This window comes from Podarcis muralis, chromosome 6 (assembly GCF_964188315.1).
Source record: "Podarcis muralis chromosome 6, rPodMur119.hap1.1, whole genome shotgun sequence".
NCBI lineage: Eukaryota > Metazoa > Chordata > Lepidosauria > Squamata > Lacertidae > Podarcis > Podarcis muralis.
The window spans coordinates 12707479-12732340 of record NC_135660.1 but is presented as its reverse complement, the minus strand read 5'-3'; the positions used below and the strand labels follow the sequence as shown (position 1 = coordinate 12732340).

General features: G+C 44.7%; 1 protein-coding gene across 3 annotated transcripts in view; it reads left to right on the top strand.

Moving 5' to 3' along the window:
- Window positions 1-24862, top strand: part of NAALADL2 (N-acetylated alpha-linked acidic dipeptidase like 2) — a 770720-nt gene that overhangs the window by 604011 nt on the left and 141847 nt on the right. For all 3 annotated transcript variants that reach the window (XM_028731603.2, XM_028731602.2, XM_028731601.2), the window contains one exon: window positions 8048-8194. In XM_028731603.2, coding sequence (XP_028587436.2) covers window positions 8048-8194 — 147 coding nt within the window. The remainder of the gene's footprint in view (window positions 1-8047; window positions 8195-24862) is intronic.

The window sequence follows — 24862 nt, the reverse complement described above, 5'->3', positions numbered from 1 at the left end:
CTAATCCATGTGTTTGATTACGAAGGTCGGCAACATCTCTAATCATTGGTCTTACTAAATGCTTAGTGTCGTTGGCATTCTTGGACCTTTCTACTGTGGGCTTACATTCTGCAGTGCGATGAAGCCAAGAGGGCAGTAATGTGCAATGCAGACCTTTGTAACTCAACTGAATTGCTTAGGGATCCAGAAGATAGCCCATACCCCTGCTTAGAAAAGCACAGTCCACTGTAGGTGGGGCAGACTCAAACATGTTGCTTTCTAGATGGCTTGGCAGCTGGCTGGCTTGTCTCACCAGCTTTTCCCAACTGCACGAGAAACAGATGCTAAGGCAGCCTGGTGATGTGGCAGATTAACCCAATTTCCACTCCAGAGTTTGTGGGGAGTATTCTGTTCCTCTATACCCACTGAGAAGCACAGATTCCATCTGTTCATGAGTTGGCACTAACACTCTAGGGAATCTCAAGGAGCTCCTTGGATACTGCTTGCAAAGAACACCGGAAGCTACAGTGTAGGCACATCCAAAGATGTCTGCCATTCCAGAATCTCTGCATGGGCGAGAGCGAATGTGAAAAGAGATTGTCAGTGGAGATGGAGGGAGGGAGATACCTTTCCATTTTAATAGCATCAAGTCAGGAATAGGTTCAGCAAAATCAGCTTCTCAGGCCATGCCATAGCAAAGGGTCATATCTCAGTGGTAGAGCATTTGCACTGCATAAAGAAGGTTCTAGGTTCAAGCTCTGGGATCTTCAGATAGGGCTGAGACCCTTGTCTGAAATCCAGGACAGCTTCTGCCAGTTAGACCATACTGAACAAGATGGATCAATGGTCTGACTCAATATAAGGTAGCTTCTTGTGTTCCTGTGGTTCAAGGGCAGATGTTCTGTCAGAATCTGGAGCCAAATGGGCTACACTCAGGCAAGGTAGTGCCACTAAATATTGCCAGATGCTTCAAGATGAAGGCTTTGTCATAGTCTTCCAACACTGGGAGGCAAGAAAACCTGCCGAGCAAAGCTGCTGATAAGTTGTCAGTTAAGCTGTGGCCCGAGGCAGGCAAATGTTTGTAGTCACTGGACTTCAGGTGTACATTTGCTAGAGCAGGAAGAGTTCTCACTGCATGCAGTTCTAAAGTAGCCATCAGGGTACAAACAGTTAACTTCTTCCAGAGCAAGACAGAGTCAGTTTTACCCTTGATTATGCAAGCCAAGGGAGGTCGCAAGAAGGCGCCTGGCTTAACCAGTTCCTGCACACTTGACAGTATTCATCAGAGATATTCACTGTTAATGATAAAGAAGCTGTAGCCCCTAAACACTTCTTTTTTTATGGGATGTGACCACAAACCCATTTATTTCAGCAGAAGCATCTCTAGCCCCCATTTGGATGCGGTGTTTCTCACAAATGATGCCATTTAATGCAAGGCTAGAGAATAGTAATGCCTATCATCCTTGAACATTGGCCGTGTTGGCTAGAGCTGGTGGGAGCTAACAACAACAGGAAGGTCCCAAGTTGCTCGGTCCTGAATTAATGAATATTGTCAGGCAATGACCCACATATATATCCGTGAGGTTTTCCTTTGTGGGGAGATGACCTGGTAATGCTCCGTCACCCCCGGGCAGTGTCCTCAGAGGTGGACCTACACTGTTGGGGCCCTAAAGCATGAACTGTTATGGGGCCCCCTTCACAACCAGCAATAAGGACTGGGTAACCGCTGTTATCTTTTTCAATGGGATTGTTCCACAACAGAGCACCACACCTTTACAATGTCTGTGCTACTGACTCTCAAACTTTGGGATTGTTGAACTATATACAACAAAAGATTAATGTCAGGGACACACCAGGCAGAGAGGAATCTGCAGAAGAAGAGGAATTGGCTGCACCTGAGTCTCCACCTCCAGAGGAGGATGAATTGGCTGCACCTGAGTTGCCAAGAAGTAGGAGGCAGAGCAAGCGATTAGAGCAGAGGCAGGCCAGCAGGAGGCAGGGAAGGACATGGCGTATATCTGGCCTTGGGAGGGGTCAGAAGCCAGTCGAGTCAACTGACTCCGACCGCGAAGGATGAGTTGTGGAAGCTTGGACTGCTGTAAGCCTGTTATTGAGAAATAAACCTCAGCTACTTAAACTGCCAGCGTTCCATGTTTTGCATGGGAGAAGTGCTAAACTTGACAATTAATCAATTTGACTCAAATCAATGTATCTCAAACTAGGTCTACTAGACATACACACACCCTTTTTAAAAAGCAATGTGGACTAAAGTCGATTACGGGGTCTCTCCGGGATGAAGCTTAAGCTTCATTAGCTTCACAGTAGATCTGCCCCGGGGTGTCCTCCTGATGTTTTGGAGCACGCAACTCCCATCTGCCTCAACAAGGATGGCTGTGTTGGGAACTGAAACCCAAGGCCGGCCCACCCATGAGACAAGGGGAGGCAATCACCTCGGGTTGCAGGATTCACATGGGCAGCAGATCCAGCCTGCAAGGAATGCATCGCCTGCTGCTGCTGTAGCAACAGCTACGGTGCAGTCTTTGGAGGCTGGATCTGCCCCCTCCTCAGCAGTTCCTCTGCCCCATGTAGCCTCTACAGCAGCCTCTTGGTGAATAGCAGGCAATGCTGGTCTCCTCCCACCCCTGAGGAGGAAAAAGCAGGGGGCTGCTTTCTGAGGTTTCCTGGGCTCTGGATCCTTCCAGCAAGATTCAGAGTGGGCCCCTCCCCACCATTACATCTTTTGATTTGATTCCCCCACTTTGTTCCTGATGTAGATCTTCATTCACTGCTTCTTCCCTGGTGTGGAGCTACAATTTTGTGGTTCGCCTCAGGTGCCGAAATGTCTTGGGCAGGGCCTCCTGGAGTCTAGAGCATCTGGTAGACACCAAGTGGGTGGTGTATATGAGCAGTATATTTCGCAGTACTGTCTCTCCTCCAATATTTGAGCCTTCTAATTGACTTTTTCCTCTGACCCCTGAATTTATTCTTTGCTTCTATGTAAATGTCCTCAGAACTAAGGAGTCAAGACTTCTTTAACCAAAGTTAAACAGTATTTCTCAGGTTTATGTTTTTACGGGGCCATTTATATTCTGATACTTAGTGCAATAAAAGTTGAACTAAGCAGTTAGGCATTGAGATACAAGTACTATTGATCTTGTACACCAATGTCACAAATTCATCAATATTGCGTACATGAGGGATGATGCTATTTAATAAAAATACTGCTCAGCACTACATAATTACATTATAAAATTTTAAACACCCCTTGTTGGTATTGGAAATTCATTTTCCATATTATAAAATACTCTATCTCGTTACTCATAAGCAGTATTTTTTTCATCAACCAGAGATGAGAAAAACCCCTTAACATTTTTTGAGCAAGATGCATGCCCGTAAGTATTGTCTTGAAAATTACGTCTCATTTGTACCTCACCTTCTTCTACGTTTGAGACAACTTGTACATAGTGCATAAAAATGTGAGCATGTATTTAGAGATGGAAGAACCCTCAAAGTTTCTCCTCCAATTGGATGGGGGGGGGGGTTCCAATCTTTCCACTCCAAATCTGAAATGAGGGGGAACTTTCCAACGGTGTTGTCTTGCCCCTTCGTGTTTCTGTCGCCCTCTTGTCTCCCCAAGGAGATAGTATCTAAAGATGCTTTCCCTTCCTTCTTACCCTCTTGGCAGAAGCAGGAGCAGCAATGAGAAGCAAAAGGGAGGTTTGTTTACCTTACTTCTTCTGCCAACGTCTCTCTCCCTCTCCTCTCCCTCCATCAGCCCAGAAGAAGTGATCCTGGACACAATGCATTCTGGGAACAGTAGTTCTTTCAGCACTCCCTGCAGTTAAAAAGTGCCACCTTTCAGAATCTCTCCCCACCCCCCGGGTTTCAATTCTGCCTTTCAAATCCTGGTAATGTCTGGGAAAATCCTAATTAAGAGTCTTCCTCTGGGTGGAGGCTCCTTTGGCCTTCCAGATGTTGTTGGACTCCACCTCCCATCAGCCTCACCAAGCGTTGTCAATGCTCAAGGCTGATGGGAGTCGTAGTCCGAACCATCCAGAAGGTGCCAAAGCTGGGGAAGGCTACTTGTTCTCTTGCTACTGAACAATCGTTTGAGGGCCAGAGCGTGCAGCTGAAGCTGACCAGATTGCTGACAAGGAGGGAATTGCAAGTGGCAACATCTAATTGAAATGAATTCCTCCCCCATTACCATTCCCTCTGAACGTATCCTTTAAAAGATGCTGTGTGCAGTGTAGCAAACAGGAATGCCATACGGTGTGCCTGATAAAATCTGGCAGCATTACAATAATCAGAATGTCGAGCAGCAAAAGCTAGAGAAACCAGCTTGAAAAAGTGAGCTAAATGCACTGGCAAATTAATTAATGTTAACAATCCATCTTCTCTCTTCTTGCCCCTGGAATTTCCCGGTGTGCTTAGAATTTTTCAGAGAAGAGAATGTGCTTGAACAGCTGATGCCAAGATGTTAAACTGATCCCCAAGCAAATACCTTCTCCTCTTCGGATTGCTGTGTTTGTCACTGTCTCCTGCATTAAGGAAACGTGTAAAGTTCCTTATATAGGCCTGCTTCCCACTTTATCACCCCCCCGGGGGGGGATGTTGAGTTGGTTTGAGTCCCATCTGGAACGAGAGGGTTTTTCACTCTGTGTGAGTGCCTGGAGGCGGTTGGAGGATGGATGGCGGCTAACAGATTGAGGTTGAATCCTGACAAGACAGAAGTACTGTTTTTGGGGGACAGGGGACAGATGGGTGTGGGATTCCTTGGTCCTGAATGGGGTAACTGTGCCCCTGAAGGACCAGGTGCGCAGCCTGGGAGTCATTTTGGACTCACAGTTGTCCATGGAGGCACAAGTTAATTCTGTGTCCAGGGCAGCTGTCTACCAGCTCCACCTGGTACGCAGGCTAAGACCCTACCTGCCCGCAGACTGTCTCGCCAGAGTGGTGCATGCTCTAGTTATCTCCCGCTTGGACTACTGCAATGTGCTCTACGTGGGACTACCTTTGAAGGTGACCTGGAAACTGCAATTAATCCAGAATGCGGCAGCCAGACTGGTGACTGGGAGTGGCCGCAGGGACCACATAACACCGGTCCTGAGAGATCCGCATTGGCTCCCAGTACATTTCTGAGCACAATTCAAAGTGTTGGTGCTGACCTTTAAAGCCCTAAAGGGCCTCAGTCCTTTATACCTGAAGGAGCATCTCCACCCCCATCGTTCAGCCTGGACACTGAGATCCAGTGCCGAGGGCCTTCTGGCAGTTCCCTCATTGCGAGAAGTGAGGTTACAGGGAACCAGACAGAGGGCCTTCTCAGTAGTGGCGCCCACCCTGTGGAACGCCCTCCCTTCAGATGTGAAGGAAATAAGCAGCTATCCTATATTTAAAAGACATCTGAAGACAGCCCTGTTTAGGGAAGTTTTTAATATTTAATGCTGTACTGTTTTTAACACTTGATTGGGAGCCGCCCAGAGTGGCTGGGGAAACTCAGCCAGATGGGCAGGGTATAAATAAATTATTATTATTATTATTATTATTATTATTATTATTATTATTATTATTTCAAGCAAAAGAATGTAGCTCGGTATTAGGGTATCTGTTTTGCCTGAATGAAAGATTCAGGTTCAGTTCTTGGTGTCATCTAGTGAGGTTGGAAATGTCCTCTCTCTAACATCCTAGAAATCTTTAGTGATTCAGGATGGATAACACTGAGCTAGACAGACCAGCTATCCGCCTTGGAATAAGGACCAGAAGGCAGCATCACGAGAACAGGCCTTTTCTGTGGTTGCTTCCCATTTGTAGAATGCTCTCCCCAGAGAGGCCCGCCCAGTGCCTTAGTTACATATTGTTAGGTGCCAGGCAAAAACATTCCTCTTCTTCCAGGCCTTCGGCTGATTAAACAATCTATGACCTTTTAAACTCTTGCAGGGGTGGGTGCTGTTAAGTATTTTTGTGGTTTTTTAATTAACTGCCCTTTGGTCTTCAGGGTGGTATAGAAGTTAAATAAATAAGTAAATAAAAAAATAAATATCCAGAGTTACAGAAACTTTAGAGTGTCCCTGTGTGTGATGTAATAAGTAAAGTACTGAAGGGGTGTGGTGGGGACATATTCTTGATGCCATATCAAACTTGCTGTAAGTTTGAGGGCAAGTCAGACTTAAGGTAAGTACTTAGAAGTTGTGTGGCTTCTAAGGTCTATCTTGTGAAGGACTGCAACATTTCTTTAAAATAAAGTAGTTTAATTCTTGTCTTTCAGTGACTGCTTAAGTGATTTAGCATGCCACGATCCCCATTAATCAACAGATCAGTTTTCTCTGTGCCGCAATACAAGACATGCATGTTTGTGTATCAGGATTGGGGGAGTGTAGGGTTTTGTGTTGTTGTTTTTCAAAGAAAAGTAAGAAATCTGCATTTCTAAACTGGCACACAGTGTGAGGTTGTTAAATATCTTTCTGAAGTGTTTGTAAACTCTGATTCAAGAAAGCTCAAGAGGGTAGAGGTAAATTAAGAACCAAGGAGTGAGGGGTTTGGTTGAACAGGAATCAGCTGCTATCTGAAGCAATTTGCTGAATTTGATTGTGTGCTTTAACGACAACTCTGTGTAACTGGTGACCCACCAAGCCAAACACCTCTTGGAGGTCCTTTCCCAATTGTACGCATCCAGTATACCAAGGGCACTGTAAACCAGCCTGACTTGAACTGCAAAAACAGGGACACTGTCAAGTGTCTGGCAAGCCATGTCACTTATTTTTCAGGCTATTTTTAGGCTTGGTGGGCCACAACTTGTGTAGACTGGCCTGAGGTCACTTGCTGCCTTCCGGGCTTTGCTGTCTGTTCAGCACAACAGCAGTACGTATGATTTTAAATTGTGTGAAAGTTTTAAACAGCTGACTTTACCTGCTTTTTTTGCCCATAATTTTATTGCTTTCTTCTTTCGGAAAACCTCTTTGCTATGTTTTCAGGATCAGGCAAGATAGAATTTAATGAAATAAGTGAACAATAAATAACTGCAGGGTGCTCACGTACATATCCCTCCTTTGCTCAAACAGCTGGACAGGAGGGCACTATGTCAACTGTGATAAGTAGTCATGCAGATGTTGCAGCTGTGCATGGATGGTATGCTGGAGCCCCTCCTGAAATCTCCAGCTTGTATTAATCTTTTACACCTTGACCTCAAGGTATGATAAGAGATGTCTATGCATTTGCACAGGTATAGGCAAACTCCGGCCCTCCAGATGTTTGGGACTTCAATTCCCATCATCCCTAGCTAACCGGACCAGTGGACCCTTTCGTCCTGAGTTCAGGTGTCTTCAAAACCCATGACACCTTAGGTAAAGGCTGTTCTCCAATTGGAGCACTCGCAGGCCAAGGTTTCCCAGTTGTCGGTGTTTATACTACATTTTTAAAGATTTGCCTTAGGAGAGTCTTTGAACCCCTTCTGTTGACCACCAACATTATGCTTTTCATTTTTATGTTGAGAATAGAGTAGTTGCTTTGGAAGACGATAATCAGGCATCTACACAACATGACCAGCCCAACAAAGCTGATATTGAAGAATCATTGATTTGATAATGGTGATCTTTGCTTCTTCCAGTACACTGGCATTAGTTCATGTGTCTTCCCACCAGAAGTAAGGCAGCAGGCAACCTCAGCTGAGGTTCACACTAATGGGTTTATCTTCCACTGTTCCTAAGGGTCTTGAGCTTTCCAGTCACAACATCCTACACCACGTCTTAGGCTTGCGAGGCTAAATAAGTATGATAAATCAATGTGAACCCTGTTGAAATGATCAATAATAAAACAGTATTATTGTGCATGCTGCTGTTCGGACTCCCAAGTCAAATGCATTGCATTTGTCTTTGTCTTTACATCAACAATAGCATGCACATTTCTTAAAATACATTCATTTAAATTGTAGCATTGCTGACCGAATCTCTAGGCATACTGGTGGTTAATGTGCTTAGGAAAACATCACCTACATTTGTAGTTTTGATAAACTTAATATAGCTGAACGTGTGACTCCCAAAACTAACCTTGAATTTAATTTTATGTTTTTCAGAGGCACAACTTCACCTGTCTTGGGCAAGACAAATGTGGAGAATTTAATGTCAGTTCCGTGCAAATGCAAGGCGATTCTGATTATTTCATCAACCATCTGGGGGTCCCGGCTCTGCAATTTTCATACCAAGATTCGACAGCATTAGAGGTAATTGCTAATGAAATCACCAGATAGGACAGGCTAATCAGAAAGCCAAATCTGGCTTCCCTCAGCAAATTCTGCCCCTATCAAGTAGATGGCTTGTCAGAAGCTGCTGGCTCATTTGTTTGCTTCTCTTGAAAGGTATGGATGTTCCTGCAGAGTATTTGGTCTCATCAGCTCTCTCGAAGTGTGTGTCATGTTCCATTGGAAAGGGAAATGTGCGCTGTCTCTTGCATTTTCACGCAGGCAATCATAACAAGGAAATTGCTGCAGCAGGATTAACATCGGAACATAATTGTAATATTCACAGCGACATGGGATGTGCAAAGTGGGGTTTTTTGTGTGTGTTTTTGCTGTTTTGCGCTGAAGGATGGGCTGGTGTGCTGTCCCTGATATTAAGCGCAAGGGGATTATATGTATACAAAGCATTCCTTGCCTAGAAAATAAGGGGACAGGGGAGGAATATGTGAGTGGAGAGAAGAAAAATGATACCAGTATTTCTAGGGAACTTTTTTCTGCCTGCGTTAAATATGTTAAAGGATTATTATCACCGCCCCCATCATCATAATTTATTGCCGCAATGATTTCTTTTACCTCCCTTCCAAGTTTTACGGGCAAACCGTTGCAGCACCAGGAGTTCCGAGATACCATCCTATGCACTTTAAAGAGAATGTTAATAGCAACCTTGGCGTGTGTGTGTGATTTTGGATCGGGACCACAACACTGGGAGAGAGTTAACCCCTTCTGCAACTCCAGAAACACCCTCTTTTTTTACAGTCTGAAGTGTCCCCTTCTGCAACCATTTGCCCTGCAGGGGAAACCACATAGGTACAATTCAGGTTAGCCCTCCCTGCTCCAGTCCCAATCTGAATAATCTGATTTCACCAGCCTGTCCTCTGTGAACCCCACTCCCATCTCCCCTTAGATGCTGTTAGCATTTTCTTTTAAAGGCAAGTAAGCACTGATCACGGGGCTCCCAAACTAGTCTGGCCCAAACTGGAACCAAACTGAGTTGGGAGAATTTTTGTTTCTTGTCTTTAAAAAAAAAAGTAAGAAAGAAAAGAAATCAGAGTAAATGGCACGACATAATTTATTGTTATAAATGATGAATGCTGTTGGATGTAGAGCATTTGGAGGGAAATGAAGTTGGCAATTCCTATTTAGGGTTTTTTAATGTTTGCAAGATAGTACAATTTCAAAGTGAAATGTGGAGATGTTTCACATTTACAAACGACAACAAGGCTAACTTTGTCTTGGTTCTGAGTTTACAACAATGCTCCCAACCAGTGGCGTAGCGTGGGGGGTGCAGGGGAGGCCGGCCGCACCGGGCGCAACATCTGGGGTTAGGGCAAATCCACAGGTTAGGGGGCGCAAATCCACGGGTTAGGGGGCGCAAATTACTTGCCTTGCCCCGGGTGCTGACAACCCACGCTACGCCACTGCTCCCAACACAACGGGCATCTGGCAGAGGAGGCACTCCTGTGTATGTTCTAGAGAGCCAATGTGGTCTAGTGGTTAAGAGCGGTGGACTCGTAATCTGGTGAACTGGGTTCGCTTTCCCGCTCCTCCACATGCAGCTGCTGGGTGACCTTGGGCTAGTCACACTTCTCTGAAGTCTCTCAGCTTCATTCACCTCACAGAGTGTTTGTTGTGGGAGAGGAAGGGAAAGGAGATTGTGAGCCGCTTTGAGACTCCTTAAGGGGAGTGAAGGGTGTGATATCAAGTCCAAACTACTACTACTACTACTACTACTACTACTACTACTACTACTCTTCTTCTTCTTCTTCTTCTTCTTCTTCTTCTTGCACTAGAACTTGCAGATATTCGACAAAGCTGAATGGTGGAAGATTCAGTGGCTTAGGGCCCTCATCTATGGGACCGCCTCTCCTGATATGCCCTGCAGAGGACCTTAAGGTCCACGAATAACCATAGTTTAGACATCCCAGGCCCTAAGGAAGTCAGACTATCCTCTACCAGGGCCAGGGCCTTTTCAATGATGACTCCAACCTGGTGGAATGCTCTGTCCCCTGAGACTAGGGCCTTTCAGGATTTAATCTCCTTCCATCGGGCCTGTAAAACAGAACTATTCTGCCTGGCTTTAATTTGAATTCAGCCTGATCTTTTATTTCCCTTCTCTTCCCTCCCCCTCCCCTTTTATGAAGATCACCCGCTCTGAGACCCCACAGCTAATTCTCCCCTGGCCTCCTCACTGGCCCAAGTAGGACCCATTCAGCCAGCTAGCCCTGGGGATTATCTAATTGATTCTTGATTTTTGAATTTTATTGTTATTCATGTTTTTATACTGTATTTTATGCTGCTTTTATAATTTAGTGTTTTAAAGTGTTTTAAATTTGTTAGCCACCCTGAGCCTGGTTTTTGAACCGGGAAAGGCTGGGTATAAATAAAAAAAATATTATTATTTATTATAAAAGAAAGCACTTATTTACACAGTGCATAGCTGAACTATGGAATTCACTCCCACATGAGGCAGTGATGGCCACCAATTTGCATGACTGTAAAAGAAAATCAGACAAATTCATGGAGGAGAGGGCTATCGAGGGTGAAGTTGATGAGGCAGGAGTTGGTACTGCAAGTGAGCTGTGTGCAGGCAAGCTGCAAGCAAGCTGCTGGCTAGCTCTGTGGAGGCTCCTTTTATTGGCATAATATGCAAAACCAGTCAGATACATTTTGGACTGTGACCTTCACACATCTTCCAATCCCAAGATTGAGGGGTGGTACAAAGTTATTTTGGCACCTGTTTCCACCACGTCATTTTCCCCTTGCACAATGTATGACGAAGGAGACAAAGGTCTCTGAGACAAAGGTCACAGACAGGACACGGCAGACTACTGAGACCGCGAAAGGTTAGAGAGAGGGCAAGATGTTCAGACAGCTGTGGCTTTACCTGTGAGGGGGAGTGTGCTCCGCACCCCAAGGTCACGCATGCAGACAACTGAGGCAGCCCGCGGGCGGAAGTGTGCTCCACAACCCAGCGATCATTCCTAGAGAGGGCTACTAGCAAGAAGACTCCATAGTCAGAAGCAGTAATGCATCTGAATGCCAGTTTCTGGAAATGACAGGAGGCGGGAAATCCCTCTTGTTCTCAAATCTTGCTTGTGGGTTTCCCACAGGCATCTAGTTAGCCTCTGTGAGAACACAGCCATTCACCTGATCCACCAAGCTCATCTCATGTCCTTATGCGCATATGAAACCAACATACTTGGGAAAACATGGTTCTGCAGCTGTGGTATAACATACCCAATATTTTAAATGTGTTTTCTGTCAATTGTCCTTTTGGAGAAGTTGCATTATTTTATTTCTTCCATGCACATTCCATTACCCGCTTAAATGGAAAGCTCATCTCGAGTAGCGGGAGCTTGGAACCCGTTGTGCGTCGGCATCTGCACCACTAATTTGCCCATAATTAAATTTCCGCAAACGCAGAGCAATCTCTGGGTTTGCCAAATGGTGGAGTCATTTCTTCCACCCTGCCCAACGCCCGCCCCCCTTCCACTCTGCACAGACACATTTTATAAGAAATGGTTGCGTTAATTGAAACGTCTGTAGTTGGTATCCTTTCTTTTTAGCAGGGAGGCTTTTCAATTTGTAAAACACTGTTGCACCTTATTAGGAAAATCATTCTGTTTCAGATTAAGTATAAGGCAGAGGTTGTCGTAAAAGAAATGGAAAAGCAGATGTTCTCTGATTAAGAGTGCAATGTTTATGACAGGCTTGTGGTCCAATGCTCATTTCTTTTGTCACTTAACAGCTGTTCTATGCAACTTCCGTTCCAGAGCTGTGTGTTCACTAATCTATATAAGAATCTATGGGCTCCGATGACATCAAAGCATGCGCAGAAGCCATTTTTCTTTCAGTCATCTATGAGAGAGAGAGAGAAAGAGAAAGAGAGACTTAACCTTTCTCAAGTACAAGAACTCAGGGCAGTAAACAAACTTAAAAACAAAAACAACACAACGTTATTTCATACAATTGCAATTGATTAAAAGAGAAACTCTGCCATTTTGAATTAACTTTTTTGGGGGGATTTAGGGCCGGATTTAGGTTTGATGAGGCCCTGAGCTATTGAAGGTAATGGGGCCCTTTTGCTCTATAAGACTCACTTTTTCCCTCCTAAAAAGTAAGGGGAAATGTGTGTGCGTCTTATGGAGCGAACGCAGGCTGCCCAGCTATCCCAGAAGCCAGAACAGCAAGAGGGATTGCTGCTTTCACTGCACAGCAATCCCTTTTGCTGTTCTGGTTTCTGAGATACAGAATATATTTTTTCTTGTTTTCCTCCTCCAAAAATTAGGTGCGTCTTGTGGTCTGGTGCGTCTTATAGAGCAAAAAATACGAAGTAGTGGAGGACAGAGGCTCTGGTCCATGGGGTCATGAAGAGTCGGACATGACTAAATGACTAAACAACAACAACAACAACAGCTGTCCTTTGTCAACATCAATTTGTCGCTTTTTTGTGTGTTGAATATATGCTATATGGCAATTTCTGGACCTAATCGGTATCTAAAGCCATCTGCACATAACAAAATATGTATTTTATCAAAGTAATTGTTGAACTGAAATACAATTAAGAAGCAGTATATTAATAGTGAAATAAAATTAAGAAGTATATTAATAGTGGAATAATTATTAAGCTCTAACTTAAAAAGATTGGGGGCCCATTACTTATGAGGAACGGCTAAGGGAGCTGGGCATGTTTAACCTGGAGAAGAGGAGGTTAAGGGGTGATATGATAGCCATGTTCAAATATATAAAAGGATGTCATATAGAGGAGGGAGAAAGGTTGTTTTCTGCTGCTCCAGAGAAGCGGACACGGAGCAATGGATCCAAACTACAAGAAAGAAGATTCCACCTAAACATTAGGAAGAACTTCCTGACAGTAAGAGCTGTTTGACAGTGGAATTTGCTGCCAAGGAGTGTGGTGGAGTCTCCTTCTTTGGAGGTCTTTAAGCAGGGGCTTGACAACCATATGTCAGGAGTGCTCTGACGGTGTTTCCTGCTTGGCAGGGGGTTGGACTCGATGGCCCTTGTGGTCTATTCCAACTCTATGATTCTATTATTCTACTTGCATAATAGGAGCCTACACAACACAAAACTCTGTTGCTGTATGTAGATTTTATTTTATTTTATTCTATTATTCTACTTGCATAATAGGAGCCTACACAACACAAAACTCTGTTGCTGTATGTAGATTTTATTTTATTTGTTTTTTTATCTTATATTTTGGAAATGTACATCCAGGTTTTTTTCTTTAATTGGGGGGCCCCAAGAGAGTGGGGCCCCAAGCTATAGCTGGTTTAGCTTGTGTGTAAATCTGGCACTGGGGAAAAACCTCTGCTAAAATAAAGTCCCTCCTCACACTCCTGTCTCCACTTGGGAGATTTCTGGAGTGGGCATAGTTACCACCCGAGGTGAGATATGTGGCAATGAGAGGCAGGACCTGATGGTGGTGACACCCAGGAATGGAGACGGCATTTGGTTCTGTTTGCGCTTCCTTTATTCATGCTTCCTTTAACAATTTATGGATAGTAATGCAGCTATCCCTTGAAATGTGTGCCTCTCCAAATGTTGCAGCACAGTTCTCCATCCAAATAATGTGTACAAAAATGGATATATTAGGGAAAGAATTCGTAAAATGCAGATATGAGTGACAACAACATACAAAAGCACATCGCAGATACAAGAATGAGGGAAAATTGATTGCAAAAATGTGCTTACTGATAAATGTGTGCTGAAATCCAGTTTTGTTACTGCTTGAGTGTAACAAAAAGGGGGAAAGACCCTTGAAGCATATTGCAAGAAGAATAAAACAATTAAAAACATTTAAAAAAAATACTTAAAACATACAGAATTAATTAAGATTAATGATAAGCTAAAAACCAGATTAAAACACATAATGTCAGCATTTTATATGTATGGCTAGGTATGCCTAAACAAAAAATTCTTTAAGCAGGTACTGTAGGCAGTAAAGCAAAGGTGTCTTCCTGATGTCAATGAGCAGGAAGTTCCAAAGTTCAGGTAAGGTAAAGGACCCCTGGATGGTTAAGTCCAGTCAAAGGTGACTATGGGGTTGTGGTGCTCATCTCGCTTTCAGGCCGAGGGAGCCGGCGTTGGTCCACACACAGCTTTCTGGGTCATGTGCCAGCATGCCTAAGCCGCTTCTGCTGTGACTGAACACCCTGATGGAAATCAGAGTGCACGCAAACGCCATTTACCTTCCCACCGCAGCGGTATCTATTTATCTACTTGCACTAGTGTGCTTTCAAACTCCTAGGTTGGCAGAAGCTGGAACAGAGCAACAGAAGCGCAGCCCCTCACAGGGATTCGAACTGCCAACCTTCTGATCAGCAAGCCCAAGAGGCTCAGTGGTTTAGACCACAGTGCTGCCCCACTAAACAAGTGTTTTTTTTAAAAAAAACAAGTGCAGAATGAGTATTGTGTGGCAAATGCAACAGGGCCAGTTCTGCAGATCAGAGTGGTTGAGTGTACCCGAACAGTTGTTGTTGTTTAGTCGTTTAGTCATGTCCGACTCTTCGTGACCCCATGGACCAGAGCACGCCAGGCACTCCTGTCTTCCACCGCCTCCCGCAGTTTGGTCAGGCTCATGTTTGTAGCTTCGAGAACACTATCCATCCATCTCATCCTCTGTTGTCCCCTTCTCCTTGTGCCCTCCATCTTTCCCAACATCAGGGTCTTTTCCAGGGAGTCTTCTCTTCTCATGAGGTGGCCAAAGTATTGGAGCCTCAGCTTCACGATCTGTCCTTCCAGTGAGCACTCAGGGCTGATTTCCTTAAGAATGGATAGGTTTGATCTTCTTGCAGTCCATGGGACTCTCAAGAGTCTCCTCCAGCACCATAATTCAAAAGCATCAATTCTTCGGCGATCAGCCTTCTTTATGGTCCAGCTCTCACTTCCATACATCACTACTGGGAAAACCATATGTATGTGATGTACATATACATATAATCAAAGACATATATGCCTATTCCAAATGATTTCTCATATAAAATGTCTCCATCAGCAATATGTTCTGTACCTGTGCATATAAGACTATGTGGACAGACCTTCTTGAAGTATTACACTCTGCCATGAATAGCCAGAGGCAGGTGTGATAGCTGGGTAGGGAAGCATGGCCAAATCTTCCTTCTCACCATAATGGAGGATTCAGACAGGGTATTGTTCAGTCTGAATGGGAGACCTGCCGCGGATCATAAATTGTACGGCAGGCGGGCCAAACCTCATCTCCCTTTAAGTAGTTAAACCATTGTTGCAACCGGTGACAAAACGGGAACATTTTCTCTGGTCCCCAATTAAGTCTTTAAAAAGGCTAATCTTAAAGAGAGTATTATTGGCATAATTGTCCCCAAAGACCTGGTATAGATCTTTTTGGAAAAGACTGATGATTATCCATTGCTTTTATTGCATTAAAAATTGACCTTGACTCATCACTGCAAAAATGAATTAAGGCAAGGCGTCAAATTTAAGTTGCCAAGGAGGATATAGTGCTTCTGTTGATTTTCTTAAGGAGGGGAGGTGCTCTGAGCTTCATTTAACGGCCTTTTCCTCATGACCTCCTACATAAAACCTCCCTCAAAGCTGCCATTTATATCTATTGATTATATGCCCCCCAATTAATTATGAATGAGAACACCTCTACTAATCTTTGGTTTGTAATTATAATTTTAATTCCTTTGTAGTTAATCTTTTATATATGTTTGACTATTCTTACTTTATGCATAACAATTAAAATTAAGAGCCAGATCATTGGCTCTCGGTGCAGTTACATCTCCCCTGTGCCAAGTTTATAAGCGGCTTCCACACTACAAGAAGTCATCCCAGGCTGTCTGAGTAGGGTGTCAAGCACCATGTAAGGTGAAAGGTAAAGGACCCCTGGACAGTTAAGTCCAGTCAAAGGCGCCTATGGGGTTGCAACGCTCATCTCGCTTTCAGGCCGAGGGAGCCGGCGTTTGTCCACAGACAGCTTTCTTGGTCATGTGGCCAGCATGCCTAAACCACTTCTGGTGCAACAGAACACCGTGATGGAAAGCAGAGCACACAGAAATGCTGTTTTACCTTCCCGCCACAGTGGTACCTATTTATCTACATGCACTGGTGTGCTTTTGAAGGTTGGCAGGAGCTGGGACAGAGCAACAGGAGCTTACTCCGTCGTGGGGATTTGAACCACCAACCTTCCGATCGGCAAGCCCAAGAGGTTTAGACCACAGCGCCACCTTTGTCCTAGCACCATGTGGCTCTATCCTGTATCCATACAGGTCATCAAACACAGGTGCCCTTCTTCTCAAAGGAAAGGAACATGAAGCATAATAATTTTGGGGCAGATGGGCTTATAGCATGCAGAGCCTGTACTGTACAATTGTAAATCTCTGTGCTATCAGAATGAATTCATGGGATGCCACCCATTTTTCCTCCCTCTTAACAATACTGGTCCCTGAACTTGAAAAATAATTGAAGGAGAGAGAGAAAGTGTCACATTAAGCAGAACCTATTTTGGCACTGTGTCCTGTGTTTTTGCTGGGTGGCTGCCCCTTATCAGCATTTGACACCTGACAAGATGGAACCTTGGAGTTCTAGGCCTGGTGCTCAGACTGCTGCCCCAGTCCCCCACCTCTCTTCGGCTGCTGCATTTAACCTGAACTGTGCAGAATCTGGAGGCGGAAGAAAGCTAAATGCTTAACAAAATGCCTGTGTGGGCAGGTGGATGGGTTTTTCCTTAAGAGCAAACTTGCTAGTGGCCATTAGATTCTGATTAGCTTTATTATTGAGTATATTATAGGTCATGTGGACAGTTAATCTTGGATAATCTCCGCACAGTTTTCTATTATTAATTAACATTTCTCCCTGAAAATGGCTTGGTGGCTCAGAGCTTATGCTATATGCTGTCACGCACTGTCACAAATTATCCCCAGTAATGATTTGAGGAGGCTAAATGGCTTTTCTTGAGACTACGAGGCCTATCCTTAACGTCTTTCTAATACTCGTGCACCGGTGTAGTTTCATACCTTGGGGGGAGTATAGAACTTAAGCAGTCCAAAAAACAAACTCTTCATTCCTCCCCATCCATTTTTTTCCTGTTTGACTCAGCACAAAAATATAATACAGATAATACAATGTGTGTGTGTGTGCGCGCGCACGTGGGCATGCACATTTGTAGCATTCATATGTATTATAAATGCATGGATTGTAAGTTTGGCAGTGTGTCTGGATGTCCTAGGCTGCTCGGATGACAAGACTTCCCTCTCGGCCCCGTGGTCCAAAGGAAAGCAGAACAATATGTTTGGTTCCTGACTGGCTGCCCAAGTTGCCAGAAGGAGATGTAGAAGAGTTTGGATTTGGATTTGATATCCAGCTTTATCACTACCCGAAGGAGTCTCAAAGCGGCTAACATTCTCCTTTCCCTTCCTCCCCCACAACAAACACTCTGTGAGAAGGGTGAGGCTGAGAGACTTCAGAGACGTGTGACTGGCCCAAGGTCACCCAGCAGCTGCATGTGGAGGAGCAGAGACGCGAACCCGGTTCACCAGATTACGAGTCTACCGCTCTGAACCACTACACCACACTGTAAAACCACCTTAGGGACTCCACTCTGAATATGTGTAGGGTTTACGAAACCTTAGCCTTTTCTTCTCCTGCAAGGAAGCAGAGTTTTAGGGTAAGTTTTCCTTCATCCACAGAAGCCACCTTCCCAAGTTGACATGCCCCATCCTTTGCTATAACTATTGTCATTCCTCTCCCTCTCTCTTTCTCTTCAGAGTATCCTTTTCCCTTCCTTCCTTCCTTCCTTCCTTCCTTCCTTCCTTCCTTCCTTCCTTCCTTCCTTCCTGTCATGCTAAGCTTTTACACCATCCTCATTGCCATGGTGACTGAGTTTACAGAGCCACCGGTAAACAGATTTGTGCATATGAGCTTATTACAAAAATAAAAAAGCTGTATATATGTGTTCTCTTAACACTTGGCTCCTCTGACTTGCAGAAGAAGGGGGGAGGGAGAGAGCAAGTGAGAGAGAAACAAAGTACTGCATAAGTTGTATTTTTTAAGCTGAGACATTTAGTCCAGAGCTTGAGTCTTTCTCTTTTGCTTGTGCATTGATTCAAGCTATTGCTATAAGACATTAACAAAATGTTGAGAATGTAGTTCAAGAAAAAGAATGGAATTAAACACCGTAACTATTACAGATGTTCCATCTTTTATAAACCTCTATCATTTATATCTCCTTTGCCTCTGAGTTATCTTAACAACAGCAACCCAAATACTTTAGCCTTTATGCATATAGAAAATGACCCAAACTCACTCCTAAACCTGAGTGTTTTATAATAATAATATAATAATAATTTATTATTTATATCCCACCCATCTGGTTGTGTTTCTTCATCTACTCTGGGTCGCTCCCAACAGAATATTAAAAATACAATAAAACATCAAACATTAAAAACTTCCCTAAACTGGGTTGCCTTCAGATGTCTTATAAAAGTCAGATAGTTGTTTATTTCCTTGACATCCGATGGGAGGGTGTTGCACAGGGTGGGCGTCACCACCGAGAAGGCCCTCTGCCTGGTTCCCTGTAACTTGGCTTCTGGCAGTGAGGGAACTGCCACAAGGCCCTCGGAGTTGGACCTCAGTGTCTGGGCAGAACGATGGGGGTGGAGACATGCCTTTAGGTATACTGAGCCGAGGCCATTTTGGGCTTTAAAGATCAGCAGCAACACTTTGAATTGTGCTCAGAAATGTTTTTTGTTTTATTAAAGGACCATGGTCCCAAGTAGAAGTCCTGACTCTAACCTTTACAGCCCTAAACAGTCTGGATTCAGGAAAGACACTCGTACCCTCGAGAAGTTATTCATTGTCAATTGAACTCATTTGGGTTGGGTCCTGCTCTCTGGAGAAGAAGCAAACAAATTCGCTCTATCATCCATATGACAGCACTTTAAGCATTCCGGTAATGCTTGAAATTGTGCAGACAATGCATGGTTAAATCTCAGAAGCAGAATAGGCATTACAGTTAGTGAGCTGGAGGAGATGAGTCTTCCTGTTGGTGCCTTCATGGCTCTTTCAGCACCAAAATTACTATTACATATGCAAAATGGGACGAGGGTGGCGCTGTGGGTTAAACCACAGAGCCTAGGGCTTGCCGATCAGAAGATCGGCGGTTCGAATCCCCGCGACAGGGTGAGCTCCCGTTACTCGGTCCCAGCTCCTGCCAACCTAGTAGTTCGAAAGCACGTCAAAGTGCAAGTAGATCAATAGGTACCGCTCCGGCGGGAAGGTAAACGGCGTTTCCATGCGCTGCTCTGGTTTGCCAGAAGTGGCTTAGTCATGCCAGCCACATGACCCGGAAGCTGTACGCCGGCTCCCTCGGCCAATAAAGCGAGATGAGCGCCGCAACCCCAGAGTCGGTCATGACTGGACCTAATGGTCAGGGGTCCCTTTACCTTTATGCAAAATGTGTGTGGGTTTTATAATGCAAATTGTCATGACTTGTACATGCCACAGAATTTAACTTATCGTGATGTAGATTTCTTTGTCCCCCTTTCTCTTCCACATTGCCCTGGGCGAAGTTTGATTGAGCCACAGAAGAAAGCCTTCTGCAGTGAGAGTGATTCCCCGATAGTTTCCGCATTTACGACAACAGCCTAGGATGGAGAGGATGATTGGCATTTATTAAAAGTGGATAATAGAGCACAGCCATCATCATCCTTTTCACTTTTTATGCTCTTCCATAATCTAGAGGCATATCCAGCTCTCAAAATAACCAATAGCCATTCTAAAACATTATCTGTTTGTTGTTCAACCCTTTCATTCTGACCGTTTCTGATAGCGTTTAGCTCTTAACGTGATGTGCTTTCTTCTGCTGCGATAATAAGGCAGGTAGATCAAGATTATGGCTGGTATTATTAGTTTGTTTCAGAAAATAATGTGATGTACATTATTAAAAAACCAACCTGGATATTTCTCTCTCTCTCTCTCTCTCTCTCTCTCTCTCTCTCTCTCTCTCTCTCTCTCCTTATTTATTGATGGATGTAAATTTAGCATGAAGTATTTTATGCTAGCTGTCCAAATTCTGGCTATGTAAGGCTTCCAGGACATTTATTTTTACCACCTAAGTCATAAAAGTTGTTTTCCATATCTTCAGTCAAACGCAAGTACAGGCCAAAAAAAAAGAAGAAGAAGATGGGGGGAAGCATAAAAATTTCCTTGTTGCGTTACTCCTAGCCTATGCAGAGATACAGTAATATCATGGTCCACAAAGCAAATTGGGTGGGTAAGGGGGGGGGGTGGAGATACAAAGAGTAGGTGTTCGGTTAAAATACACTGAAGAGTCTTGACAGTTGGAAATTGTATCGTCTTTGGAGGGAATGCATAATGATTTTTATTTCGTTTGAAATATGCAGAACTTTCTGAAGGTAACTTTCACCCTCTGTTATTACTTTCAAAGCATCCTCTCTCTCGATAGATACAGGTAGATGGTGACAGATGATAGATAGATAGATGATAGATAGATAGATGATAGATAGATAGATGATAGATAGATAGATGATAGATAGAGATAGATGATAGATAGATGATAGATAGATAGATAGATAGATAGATAGATAGATAGATAGATAGATATAGATGATGATAGATAGATAGATAGATAGATAGATAGATAGATAGATAGATCAGTGTTTCCCAACCTTTTTTGGGCAAAGGCACACTTGTTTCATGAAAAAAAATCTCGAGGCACACCACCATGCCAGATGGGGAAAGGTCACTTTTTACTTATGTAAAAAAAAATAAAAAAATAGTAACAGCATAGAAGGTAATGGTTAGGCTAGCATCCCTCTTCCAAATATGCTAGGTTTTTATTTGCAGGGACTGTTCTACATGGGAAAGCATTCAGCACTGTCATTCTCCCATCTGCCATCTGAATTGGTACTATTCTGGGTCAACTTACTCTGCTGCATGTGTAGATGAAAATGGCACCAAGTGTGGGGGAGGGGGCAGAACAGGTTTCAGATACATAGACAGAAGCTGGCTCTAAGATCTGCCTGCCATTGCACTCTGAGGTGTGAATCCTATGGAACGAAGCAAACCCACTTATATTCTTACATACGGTCCTTTTAATGCACAAGGTAACAAAATATGTTAACTTGCTCCAGCAGTTTTATGTTGTAACATACTGAAAAGACTGTCGAAGTCTCGTGCTCCCCCAGCCTTCGCCAGCCCTGCGCCCTCCAGATGTTTCGGGCTACCAGCCACGCTCCCCTCAGTCTCAACCTAATATCCCCAAGTGTTTCATATTTACTAGGAAATAACTCCCGCTGGTACAACGGAACTTCCTCCCAAGCAAGTCCATCTCTCGGTTTACATCCACGAGCTCGGGGCTGCGGCGTCCAGGAGGCGACAGCCCCGCCCAATGGCCCCGAGGGGACCCCGGAAGGGAGGCTTCGGCGCGGCGGCGGCCCCTGCGCATTTCGCCTCAGGCTCCGCGGGGGCGGCAGCGACAGGCTGCGCGGCTCCTCCTCGGGCCGCTAGGCGGAGCCAGAGCAGCGCGGGAGGGCAGCGGAAAGGGCGGGTCCGTCACTATAGAGACGCCCGCTTGGGTGGCGCTCGAGGTGGCTCCGCCTGGCCCGCGAGTCCTGCGAAGCGCTCTTCCCCGGGGCCTGTGGCGCAGGCGCAGAGCGGCGCGGCGGAGGGCCGCTTCCCTCCCCCGCCCGGAGCGGCATTTAAAGGGGAAGTGGCCCCTTTCCCGCGGCCGGCCTCCTCCGTCGTCGGCGCCCGGCTCTCCTATGGCCTGGCCCGGGGCGCGGAGGGCGCGGAGAGTGGCAGTCGGGGCCGGGGGGCCATGGCTGCTCCCGGGGCGTCACGCTTCCTCTACGAGCTGCCCGCCGCCCCGCCTCTCGCCGCCCGACTCGCCCGCCTCCCTCCAGGCAACATCTCGCGGCACACCAGGCAACGTCTCGCGGCACACTAGTGTGCCGCGGAACACCGGTTGGGAAACACTGAGATAGATAGATAGATAGATAGATGATAGATAGATAGATAGATATAGAGGTACATACTCACAGTTATAATTGCTAAGTGAGCAATTGCTGACATTCTCACTGTTTCCCCACTGTTTACATTTGTAAAATTTATTTTGCATTATCTTATTTTAATATTTAGATTCCTTGCTATCTGTACCATGTGATAAATGAGCTGACACAAAGATTTAACTGTACATCTCTGTAAACACTGAAGACATTCCTCAGGGAAGGGGCATCCTGTCACCCAGTGCCGGATTTATGTATAAGCTAAACAAGCTATAGCTTAGGGCCCCACGCTCTTGGGGCCCCCAAAAAAATTTAAAGGAAAAAATTCCTGGATGTACATTTCCAAAATATAAGATAAAAAACAAATATGGGTAAAATAAAACCTACATGCAGCAACAGTGTTTCGTGTTGTGTAGGCTCCTATGATGCAAGTAATGGGCCCTGCCTGCTAGCCTGCTCCCTAAAATATCACTGGTTTGCTCATTTCTTTATACAGTCGTACCTTGGTTCTCAAACTTAATCCATTCCAGAAGTCTGTTCCAAAACCAAAGCGTTTCAAAACCAAGGCGTGCTTTGCCATAGAAAGTAATGCAAAACAGATTAATCCGTTCCAGACTTCTTTTAAAAAAACAACCCTAAAACATTGTATTTCACTATTAATATACTTCTTAATTGTATTTCAGTTCAACAATTAGTTTGGTTAAATACATATTTTGTTATGTGGAGGTGGCTTGAGATACCTATTAGGTCCATAAATTACCATATAGCATATATTCAACACAAAAATCAGCGGCAATTTGTTGTTGACAAAGGAGAGCTGGACATATAAAGGGCCCCATTACCTTCAGTAGCCTAGGGCCTCATCAGACCTAGATGAGAACACGGCCCCATACTCTCCCCCTCCCCCTGTAATTGGTGTTTTGCACACTTGGGCTATACTGCATCATTTATTTATTTATACCCCTCTTTTTCAGTTTTATTCCATTTTGGAGGTGGTTCCTTGTTGTCTGAAAGGAGAAGCCAGTGTGGTGTAGTGGTTAGAGCATTGGACCAGGTGCTGGGAGGTCAGGATTCAAATCCCCACTCAACCACAAAGCTCACAGGGTGGCCTTGGACCAGTCACTCTCTCTCAACCTAGCCTACCTATGAACATAAAATGGGGAGGAAGAGAACTGTGTTCACCATCTTGAGGTGCTGGGAGGAAAGGTGGCATATAAACACATTAAAAGAATGAATGAATGAATGAATGAATGAATGAATGAATGAATGAATGAACAGGATGTTTTACAGCGCTGATATTTTAAAATAAAAAGGCTGCAGGTCAGATGTGACCACTAAATAAAGAAATAAATATGTTTATTCAAAGCATTCCAAAAGCCTGCCACAACAGCTTACTACTATCAGTGATTAGACCATGCCTGGACTCAAGCTTTTAACTTGAAAATACACATCACAAAAGGAAGGAGGACTGGGGAGGAGGAAGAAAAAATAAATCCCAAGACCCGTTCTTAATTACAAAGCTCTTGTAACAAGTACAGTGGTGCCCCGCAAGACGAATGCCTCGCAAGACGAAAAGCCCGCTAGACGAAAGGGTTTTCCGTTTTTGAGTTGCTTCGCAAGACAATTTTCCCTATGGGCTTGCTTCGCAAGACGAAAACGTCTTGCAAGTCTCGCCATTTTTTCCCCGCCCCCCCTTTTTCTAAGCCGCTAAGCCGCGAATAGCCTTTTAGCCGCTAAGCCGCTAAGCCTTTAATAGCCACTAAGCCGCTAAACCGCTAATAGCGCTAATCCACTAAGACGCTAATAGGGTTGCTTCGCAAGACGAAAAAATCGCTAGACGAAGAGACTCGCGGAACGGATTATTTTCGTCTTGCGAGGCACCACTGTAACTGAGTTCAGGGAAAGTAGAAGAGAAATGTTGCTGGTACAGTCATACCTTGTGTTGCGTTAGGTTCATTTTGCATCTTTTCGGCTTGCGAACGCGGCAAACCCGGAAGTATACACTTCCAGGTTTTGCCCCACGTGTGTGCGCAGAAGCGTTCTGTGCACTTTGCGCATGCACAGAAGCATTCTGTGCACTTTGCACATGCATGGAAGTGCTCTATCGTGCCGTGTGCGTGCACAGAATCAGCGCTCTATTTATGGGCTTTTGGGGGTCTGAACGGCACCCCAGAAAGGATCGAGTCCGTAACTAGAGGTATCACTGTATTTCATCCAACCTCTTTGAAGTCCTGCACTCCGATCTCTCTCCCTCTCTTATAGCCTGACAAAATGTCTGCTGTAGTTTGCAGCTGAAGGAGGAGCCGAAAGATGCTAGCTTTTCAACGGAGGAGACAGAGAGGCTGCACAGTCCCATCTCTCTCCATCTCCGAATGTGAAAGTAATATAAAAACAATCTCCAAATATCAATAAAACTTAATTAAGAAATACAGTACAACAGTTACACCTAGAGACTGACAAAACACGGCAAAGCAGAGAATGACTAATAACCAGCTGAATTAAAGTCGCAATATGCTTTGCCCTCTGAACACCAACTGGATTAAAAATGTCTCTCAACAAAATTGGCGGGAGTTGAGGCGAGAGCGGTGACCTGTTGGGGTCTCCCGGGGAAGGAATTCCAGAGAGACGG